At 46.1% G+C, this 10,441-nt stretch overlaps 1 protein-coding gene across 22 annotated transcripts; it reads right to left on the reverse strand.

Moving 5' to 3' along the window:
• Positions 1–14: 14 nt before the first annotated feature.
• LOC116952380 (lamina-associated polypeptide 2, isoforms beta/gamma-like) lies at positions 15–5,724 on the reverse strand. Of its 22 annotated transcripts, none has more exons than XM_032971700.2 (5): positions 5,400–5,724; positions 4,686–4,796; positions 3,860–3,968; positions 3,068–3,190; positions 15–2,552 (listed from the first exon to the last, which is right to left on the reverse strand). In XM_032971700.2, exons 3-5 carry the CDS (start codon positions 3,939–3,941, stop codon positions 2,293–2,295), a joined length of 465 nt encoding a protein of 154 aa, XP_032827591.1. In that variant the 5' UTR covers positions 3,942–3,968; positions 4,686–4,796; positions 5,400–5,724; the 3' UTR covers positions 15–2,292. The 22 variants fall into 22 exon arrangements, with proteins under 22 accessions (XP_032827591.1, XP_032827582.1, XP_032827602.1 ...); XM_032971691.2 differs by having other exon boundaries at positions 5,174–5,724; XM_032971711.2 differs by having other exon boundaries at positions 4,725–4,793; positions 5,400–5,723.
• Positions 5,725–10,441: the final 4,717 nt, after the last annotated feature.

Genomic DNA, 10,441 nt, shown 5'->3' on the forward strand with positions numbered 1-10,441 from the left:
TGCCACAACACAGGTTCTTGGTGTCATCTTTATTAATAACAGTATGAAATGGTACAAAGTCGACAGTAACATCCAATTAAGTACAATTTTAACTGCAAACGTGTATTCCAATACAACTTCCTTACAAAGACTACATTTTAAAAAGGATGTTACAATACTTTAGCGCTTAAAAGCGAGTCTAGTTTAATTCCCAAAACCAAACGGCACAATGTTCGACACCTGATTCAATGGGGGCTAAGCTATAGATGCATGTGAAGAGGTCAAATATGTGAACATCTGTAAGTGACGAGTTACACCTCCATGCACAACCACGGGGCGTGGGTGGTTACTTGGTTAGGGAGGATATGTGATCATGTGTATTAAAAATCATTGATCACTGGGCTGATAGAATACACTTCCGACATCGTAGCATATTTGTGTCATAGCATTCAGATGGAGCAAGGATTTGAACCCAGGACCTCAGCGGTATTGTGATCCACCCAAGGCACGTAATGCGTTGATCGCCACAGCCAGTGCCGAAACATGCTAAATAGTGAATGTTGCAAAAGCAGACGGCAATATTTAATTTAAAAAAATATGACATTGGTGACCTTTGAAAGATTTACTTGCAAGTTTAGTATATTTTACAAATCCGATTACATCGGAACTATCAAACCCTGTAAAAACAGCTTTGGTGTCTTTGATAAATAAAGTTAATCATGGCCAAACCTTTGGGGATGTAACCATTACCAAACTTATTTGGCTATTTTCCATTAAACAGTGCAATTTGCATAAGTACCTCCATTTCAATTTTGTCCCATAATATGGAATCCATTGGGAAATCTTGCAGAGCATTTCCTACCCCAGTGTGCTCGAGAATAGCCCGTGAAAGGCGATATCAGAGAACTGCTTCCGAGAACTCTTTGGAGTGACATCTTACGAGTGTTCCGTGTGCTGCACTTTCCCATATGCCCTGCTGCAGGGAAACGCTCATCACACAGAAAACAAACCCATAGATTATCTTTATTTTCAAAGGTGGAATGTAGCCAATTTAAGACTACATTTAATGCCGTGAGAATTTTTGTGTGCACTCATCGGTGACCGGGTTGTGACAATTGACTCATTGCACACGAGGACCCAGTATCAACAAAACTCATTCTCTGCGGGTCTAGGGGTCTCTGTGAGTCGTTGGGTGACAGGGGGCGAGTCCACTAACTCGCTCGATTTGAGAACCCGGTCTAATCACGGGTGGCTGAAACCCAGATTCGAACCTGGATCTCAGTGGTGTGGTAGATCGAAGTCACCTCACATGGATCCGTTTAAACATAACACATTGGCAGAATGGAGCTTATTTTATATACAGTAAAACCTTGGATTGCGAGTAACTTGGTCTGCGAGTGTTTTGCAAGACGAGCAAAATTTTTAAATAAATATTAATTTGATAAACGAGCGAGGTCTTGCAATACGAGTAAGTACGTATACGCTTTGTCTGCCGAGCGTCACGTGATCACAACTGATATACGAGTGCTTTGATATACGAGTGCTTTGGATTACAAACACGTTTCCGGAACGAATTATGCTCGCAATCCAAGGTTTTACTGTAGCTTGTTCTTTTTACTATACAATGTGTTATTGGTGATTTACAGTAATCCAATACAGATCACAAACCATTACAATTAATTAAATTATGAGGATGGGGGGGAGGGAGTGAATTGTTACAGGTTTGGCCGATAACCGACGAAAACTGTTCCTTCGGGGAGAAGTGTTTCAAGTGACTCCTGCAGCTACGAGAGGCTGCTATGTTCACCGGACGGGGGGGGGGGGGGAACAAGATTTGTGAATCGACAACTGAAAATCATAACAAACCTTTGCAGATCTAGTCTCCAATGAAAATATAATGGTAAGCATTTGCATGTACTGGGCACTTGCTTAAATGCCTTGGCAAGTCCCCAAGTGCCTTACATCTCATATCAACCGTTCCAACGTCCTACTAGTCTTAACCAGGGGGACCCCGAGTGCCAGCTGTCCCTATGCGACGCAAGGTGTACAAAGCATTGGTCTCCAAGCGACCTTTAGTCTGCCAGTAGTGGGCAAATTAAGTCATTTGGAAGAAATGTATCAAGTTTAGCTAATCTTAACGATTACAAACTACTGCTAATCAACTAATCAGGGACTAGAGAATATTTCTGACAGTCAGAAAACAACCAAACCGCTCATCATTTAGAAATGGCCCACAAGCGATATTTATCCATCGCTCCGAGCATCTTGGCTGCGGGAATATTTTTTTTCTTCGGTAAACTTGCAAACCGCTGATCACACAGCCTCGCCGTGAGCGCCGTCCGCCTCCAGCAGGTGAGGTTCAACCTCCTCCCCGCCCAGGAACATCAGCGCCAAGACTACCACTCCGGTCACCAGCACGAGCGCTAGTATCACTGCCAGGCAGGACAACACTGCACCGCCACCACGGCCACCCTCCTCCATAGCGTGCGCCGGCGCTGCCCTCCGCTGCACGGCGCTCTGGGGCCGAGCTCGCGATCGTAGCGGCTCCTGCCGGTGCCATGGCACCGCCGATTCTGCGCAGGTGATAGGTGTGAAGATCACGGCGTAGTTTATCATGTGGACAAACAAATTCCACCTCTAGTTATTTTATTCATAATGGTCATCTTTATATCAAAAACAGTTCAAGCCTCCCGCAAATCACGTGACATTTGTGTGGCCACCCCCACTCTGAATCGCTCGACCCTCCCCGACCCCGAGCCTTACTTGCTGATGAGACACTGTTTGTCGAAGCCAGTCCATAAACCAACGTTGGAATTATACAGCCTCAGAAGGGCGTGTGGCTGTCGGGAAGTTTCAAACAAAAAAATTATCATTTGTTTACGTGGAAGGACAGATATGAAGCCTGCTTATTGATTTTATCGTGGACATTGCCTCTGTGATGTGTTTTCAGGTTGTCCCGCACGTTGTTGACTGGCCGATGTTATTCATCAGCTTTGCCGCCCATGCACGCAAGCTCGTCAGACAAGCGTATTCGTAATTTTCTGTGAGCGATTGAGGTGATGGCGCTTGGCGGTGTTGAGATGCTCACCCTCCTCCTCGGGGTCGGAGTCGTCAGTGTCGTGGGTCTTGGGGTAGCGCTGATCCTGCTGTTCCTCACTCTCCTGCCCGAGTAGACGCAGCAGCTTCCGCTCATACACGGTGCGCGTCGTGCCTAGGGAGCGGTGGTGCAGTGATTAGCGCACCGCGCTCCCAACCCAGCGACCTCGGTTCGATTCCTGCTCATGGACAACATCATTGACGAATATCTGAATAACTTTGGGGCCTCCCCTAAATCGACTCGGTCTCAATGAGAACCTGGTGCCGAGGTGTAAACAGCAATGGGGAGACAAACGTGGTCGAGCATGCTGCTGGGCACTCCACCCCCTCGTGCGTTTTAGAGTATTTCGCTGCTATAAATTTCCACGTGACAAGCCACTTCGTTGAGCTATCATTTGTGGCCAGGTCGCTTCTGAAATAGAGCTACATAGCACAGCGGGCCTTACCTGGTAAAATATTTGTTTAAATAGTTTAGTTTTGTGTACCATACTGGCCTTCGGAGGTGCTTGCGAAACAGCACTTAGCCCAACTGCCTGTGTAGATCCAATGTTTCACGAGTCTCAATGGGTTTATTTCATATCCTGGTTATTAAGGAAAGGTGATACTGTGCGTTGGGGAGGTAAGGCGATGTCTGCCCATAACAGGGCGGGGGGTGCAAGGAGGAGAGCGTGAGGAGTAGGTGAGGACTGGATGTGAGGAGAGCGAGGGGTAGGTGAGGACTGGAAGTTGAGGGGTCGGTGAGGACTGGAGGTGAGCTCTGGGAGGCCTGGCTTGGTGTGCACACCACATGTGATGGGCCCTGGGTTCTCCCCCAAATCCAGGAGCTTCTCCCTCAGCTCCTGGTTGCTCAGCGCCGAGACATCCATTGGCGCCGCTGGCCCTCAAGCTGACTTCTGCTGCACAACAAGAAACCACACGGTGATTATTAATCAGAGAAAGCCTCATCGAGCCTCTTAATTCATCAGCCATGATCTATCTACTGCTGAATGGTAAAATATATATTTAAACAAAAATATGCAATGGAAATGCCATCAGGAACAATTTTAATTGGGTCTCACCTGGTGGAATAAAATTACTAATCATAAATCTCAATGGTATCTCATCTGGTTAAATGAAGGGCGTGCATTGCACGTTAGGGAACAGCACATATTGAGCTTCATGTCCATAAATATAAATTACCGCTCGTCGACAACATCGATTTAATTCAAAACGGTGTTGTAAGTATGTACAAGCTGAAATTATTGAGTCATAATACCAATGCAGAAAAATATAAATAGCTTTATATCAATGCTAAATGACCTCGCACGTTAATAAGCGTAACTCAATGGATTGTCAATGACATCAAGCGTGTGCAGATGAAACCAATGCCGTTTTCATCGTATATTACGGCGTGCCATAACACCCTCCACGTTAAGCCTGTTAACAGGTTCACTCCACCGCTGGATGAGTGAGGGCCTCCACGCCGTCGCTGACCAAGCGGGCGTTTTAAATAACTCGGCCATACTTCACCACGCCGCTCAACGACGGCTCGGGTGCAGGCGGGGGCGCAAACATTTATCCCGTGGGAACATAGAAGTACAGCAAGCACCAGCGACGTGTACTCGCCGTACGCGTGAACGCAAGATGCTGATGCAGGTGCCGTCACGCACGATGCAGGCCCATCCACAAGACTTGTCCCAGACTGCAGGCCGACTCCTTGCTCAGGATCGTAGATTAAGCTACTGGGGGGGGGAGTATAGGTGAGTGACAAAGCGTCGTAGGAAGGCTCAAGTCAACAGCCGCGTGAACATTCAGTTTCATTTATTTTGGTATAGCCCTGTTGAGCCATTCGGCTCTTGAATTGGGTGCAACCGCAACAAACAAAACAAAACATGAACAAGAAAAACATCTTAAAGTGACCATGTGACTGTGCAAAACAGAAAATCCAGGACAAAATATTCCCGAAAAAGCACCGTACACCACCAAACAGCTGTGTGCAAACATCCCAGTGGGATGCAAGTCAAACAACAACAACAACCACAAAGACATCTTAGATTAAGGCCACCAGTCTTAACTCCGTACTACAAAAAAACAAACAAACATGACTCGGCCGACGTACTGAACGGGATCCACAAAGTCGACCGGGTCCGGTTCGGTCGGGCGAGTCGAGCGAGTTTGTGTTTCAAAGTTGTTGGCGATGTTTGCGACGTTTTTGTTTGTTAAACCCCACCACCACCACCACTATGTTTCTAACCCCCGAGACGTTTGCTGGCGTGGAAAAAAATGATGCCCACGAAGCTATCGAGAGCTATGATTTCCCCTCACCCGCTTCCCGCCACCGCTACCTCTGGTGGGTTTGAGGAGGAGGAGGAGCAGGAGTTCGCTTGCACTGGCGGTGGCGCGAGGGGTGTCCGCTAAAAAAACAAAATATAAACTCGTGCGGCGGTTGCTCATGCGAAGCCCAGGCCTGCTGCGTTGACCCATTAACGGTATCATTTACAACGCCGCGGCTGCCGCTCTCTGGCGGCGTACCGGCGGCGTAGCGGCGGGGCGTGTTTAGAATTCACACAGCGGATAAGGGCAGCATGAGCCGCCGGTCTCCTCCCCACGCGCGCTGCAGCGGCCAATTCCGTTCGAGCTCAAGGGGCGTTTCCTCAATAGCGCTGTGGATGTGGTCTTAAAAGGAGATTTTTGGGGGGGGGGGGTGGAATAAATATACCATCCTATAATCACCCAGGAATGTCCTTAACGCTCGTGACGTCGACCAGCCCTCCTCATTAATATTCATGAGCAGGTGACGTACTCCAAATGGACACCGCCTCTTATTATTATCGACTTTAATGAGCCAAGAATGTCTGCGTGAAACGCTCGTGACGTCACTCACGTCAACGAGCCCCCCCCCCCTCATTAATAATCATGAGCAGGTTACGTCCTCCACATGGACCCACCCTCAATAATCATCATGAGCAGGTGACGTCACTCCACATAGAGCACCCTCCCCCTCATTAATAATCATGAGCAGGTGACGTCACTCCACATCGAACAGCCCCCCTCATTGATAATCATGAACAGGTGACATCCTCCACATGGACCCCCCCTCATTAATAATCATGAGCAGGTGACGTCACTCCACATGGAGCACCCTCACCCCTCATGAATAATCATGAGCATGTGACGTCACTCCACATGGAGCACCTCCCCCTCATTAATAATCATGAGCAGGTTACGTCCTCCACATGGACCCACCCTCAATAATCATCATGAGCAGGTGACGTCACTCCACATAGAGCACCCTCCCCCTCATTAATAATCATGAGCAGGTGACGTCACTCCACATCGAACAGCCCCCCTCATTGATAATCATGAACAGGTGACATCCTCCACATGGACCCCCCCTCATTAATAATCATGAGCAGGTGACGTCACTCCACATGGAGCACCCTCCCCCCTCATGAATAATCATGAGCATATGACGTCACTCCACATGGAGCACCTCCCCCTCATTAATAATCATGAGCAGGTTACGTCCTCCACATGGACCCACCCTCAATAATCATCATGAGCAGGTGACGTCACTCCACATAGAGCACCCTCCCCCTCATTAATAATCATGAGCAGGTGACGTCACTCCACATCGAACAGCCCCCCTCATTGATAATCATGAACAGGTGACATCCTCCACATGGACCCCCCCTCATTAATAATCATGAGCAGGTGACGTCACTCCACATGGAGCACCCTCCCCCTTCATGAATAATCATGAGCATGTGACGTCACTCCACATGGAGCACCTCCCCCTCATTAATAATCACGAGCAGGTGACGTCACTTCACATCGAACAGCCCCCCTCATTAATAATAATGAGCAGGTGACGTCCTCCAAATAGACACTTCACGTCATTCATAATAATTAGCTGGTGACGTCACTTCACATGGGGGGGCGAGGCACCTCCTCCCCCCTCCTCGGCGTCAACTCACAACCCTCACTACAAAGGCAGAACCCTCGCGTCACGTGATCTCCGTAACGCTGTTGAGACATCAAATAATGATGAACAAGAGATTATAACCTTAAAATTAAATTGGTCTCTGTCACCGCGCCCTTACAAATTGCACACTAATGCATCAGGTTTACTGCAATACACCCGTCCTTGGACGGGCAAAAGGCTAGTAGTATGTAACATGCGACGTTTCGGGTAAAATTGCCCTTCTCGATAGCTCCTAGATAAATAATTGCTCGTTCGTTCGTTCGCGTTGCTTCCGATATCGGCCAATAGCGAGGATCCTTGTTGTTTTCGGCCGCGGACCCGTCTCGACCAATCACGTGGCGCGCAAATCCGATATGCAATTAACGTGGTCGACGGTGTGTAAATTAAGCGTACAAATATTAAGTATTCATACGCTTAATTGATTTATATTGTATACAATGTTACATGCACTTTCGGATCCGGGTATTCGACATCGTCGGAATGATTAATTGAGCGACGAACGTCCAAACCGCACGGCGGGCGTGCCCAAGTTACCGCTCGGTACATTTGCTCTCCAAATCTGGCTGTCGCCTGATGATGCTGGTTGTAATTACTGTCGAAACGTCGTACTCGAATTGCCAACGCTCGTGGGTTTACTCTCCTAACACACTGCCGGCGTGCTGTACGAAGTAACGCATTCACTGTTGGTTACCGAATACAAGAGGATCACAATGTATCCAGATCTTAAGGCTTTTAAAAAAAGGATTTTTGCATAATGTACATTAAAAGCTAAACTCACACCTGTCAACCCCTTATCAGTGCCTACCTTATTACAAGACCAATTCAGACCTTATCGGTCACCCCGTGCCCTTATAAATCTCAACGTTCATCCTACAAAGTCTCATCACAAGCGACAAATAGGCAAAAGTTATGTTGCTAAACAAAAATTGTTTTATGTATTAATTTTGATAGTTGGTGTCAATGATGCTACTTATGCTACTGTCTGTGATCTTGCATGCTGATGCTTGCTTAATATGTGGATGCACACACTCATGTTGTAAATGCACAACAATAAACACAGACAATTATGAAGGATTTAACAATACACTGACATTCAGGTACATCACAATCCTGTTTGTACACATTTCAGCTGTCCCGCGACTTTATTTAGGGTCCGTCCATAAAAGACGTCACGCGATTTTGGACGATTTTTGACCCCCCCCCCCCTCGTCACACGGCGTCACAAAAGTCAGACCCCCCCTCAAATATGACGTCACAAAGCTCTGCTCCCCCCCCCCCCCCCCAAAAATCAATTTTGAAAATAAAACATGCTTCAAATCGCTTTAAACTGTTGTTATTGTAGTGCGTATTTAATGTGGCGCTGCACTCTGATGTTGTACGAGAAAACATGTATTAAAACATCTATTTAATTAAGTAGAACGTGTTGTCTATATTTATTTAAAGTTGCGCATTTTGATGTGACGTCACATTTCTCACCCCCTCCCCTCGTCACCGTCACAAATGTCTGACACCCCCCCCCCCTAGGTGCGTGACGTCATTTATGGACGGCCCCTTATTTGGCCGTATGATTTTTGTTGCCCGTATTGAAAACGGCTGTACGCCGTATGGACCTGAAAACTCAATTTCCCTGTACAATAATACGGGGAAACCGTGTGGGTTGACACAATATTTTAAAACTTCGGACGCGTTTCGACATTCAGTGTCCGAACAACAACAACCGCGGTGAGAATATTATTGTGTTATTTTATTTTATCAATTTATTATTTTATTATCATTCTACGTGACTTTACCGAAAGAACCAAAGAAGATGAACCGCGGTGACGTCATAAGGGGGCTCTTGTGCCAGGCTTGAACAATCTAAGAGTCGCCAACAGAGTCCAGCAAATGGCTGAAGGAACTTCCAGTTGCTTCTAAGGGACCCTAACTCTGTATTATTTCTTTATTTATTATGTCTTAATTTTGGCATAGCCCTGTGAGCCATTCGGCTCTTGAAGCGGGTGCAACCACAACAAACAAAAAAACAAAAACACGAACAAGAAAACATCTTAAAGTGACTATGTGTGACTGTGCAAACAGAAAATCCATGGAAAAAACAGCAAAAATATTCCTGAAAAAAGTACCGTACACCCAACGCTGTGTGCAAAAAATCCCAGTGGGATGCAAATCAAACAACAACAACCACAAGAAAACTTGGATTGCTTACGATATCGGTCCTGTAGTTTAGACGCAAGTTATATACCGTCCGTAACAACAACAAAAATAACAACCATTCACGTTGTTGTGAATACAAATGAACACAATAAATGCAAAATACGAAATTGCATAGACGTTAATATAATTATGCAAATACGAAAAGATAAAAATAGCTTTTACCCTTTCTGGCAATAAAACAGGTGTTAAGATTTTTTATTGTTTTATATATATTTTGTTATTTTGTTGTTTCTCTTCAACGTGACTTTACCGAAAAAACTAAGAATATAGGTGTTAAGATGTTAAACACCAAACATTTTTCCAGGAATCAAATCTGCATTAACCACACTATATTTGCGGTGAACATGCAAACAAACATGCTCTGATATTTTATATGGATTGTCTTATAAACTGATTGGCCTACACCAGAAATAGCCTTCTGGTTTGCGTGTTCACAACAAGTGCCATGTGTGGCTAAGGGGCCGTCCATAAATGACGTCACGCACCTGGGGGGGGGGGTCAGATATTTGTGACGATGTGTGACGAGGGGGGAGGGTTTGAGAAATGTGACGTCATATCAAAATGCGCAACTTTAAATAAATATAAACAACACGTTCTACTTAATTAAATAGACTTTTAAAGAAATGTTTTCTCCTACAACATCAGAGTGCAGCGCCACATTAAATACGCACTACAATGACTATAGTTTAAAGCGATGTGAAGCATGTTTTATTTTCAAAATAGAAATATGGTTTTGGGGGGGGGCAGAGCTTTGTGACGTCATATTTGAGGGAGGGGGGGTCTGACTTTCTGTGACACCGTGTGACGAGGGGGGGGGGGGAATCGTACAAAATCGCGTGACGTCATTTATGGACGGCCCCTAATGCAGTAACTTGATTCCTTGCAAAAAGGTACCTTATTTGATGTTCGAACATCTTAACACAAACTCTTATTTTATTTGCCAGAAAAGGGACAGAACACCTCTTATTTTTATTGTTTCATACTCCCACACTGGCAGCAGCAGCAGCACCAACAACAACGCCAACAACAGCAACAACAACAACATCAAAAGGTTTCCCCATAATTATATGCAAATTAACCGGTTAAAATTTTCTTCAAAGAGACGGCCGCCCGTTGGTTGGCGCCAAAACCGCGCGCGCGGCCAATGGGCGTCGATTAACGGGGCCCCGCGCGCGCGGCCAATGGGCGTCG

This window comes from Petromyzon marinus, chromosome 46 (assembly GCF_048934315.1).
Source record: "Petromyzon marinus isolate PM22_M1 ecotype Great Lakes invasive population chromosome 46, UKy_Petmar_22M1.pri1.0, whole genome shotgun sequence".
NCBI lineage: Eukaryota > Metazoa > Chordata > Hyperoartia > Petromyzontiformes > Petromyzontidae > Petromyzon > Petromyzon marinus.

Bases quoted from the DNA above. Each gene is read 5' to 3' on its own strand.
- LOC116952380 (XM_032971700.2), bottom strand. From the start codon at position 3,941: ATGGATGTCTCGGCGCTGAGCAACCAGGAGCTGAGGGAGAAGCTCCTG. The intron at 3,191-3,859 runs GTGTGCACACCA...ACCGCTCCCTAG, and splicing joins CCCAGGGCCCATCACATGTG to GCACGACGCGCACCGTGTAT. The intron at 2,553-3,067 runs GTGAGCATCTCA...TCACCTGCGCAG, and splicing joins CTCCGACCCCGAGGAGGAGG to AATCGGCGGTGCCATGGCAC.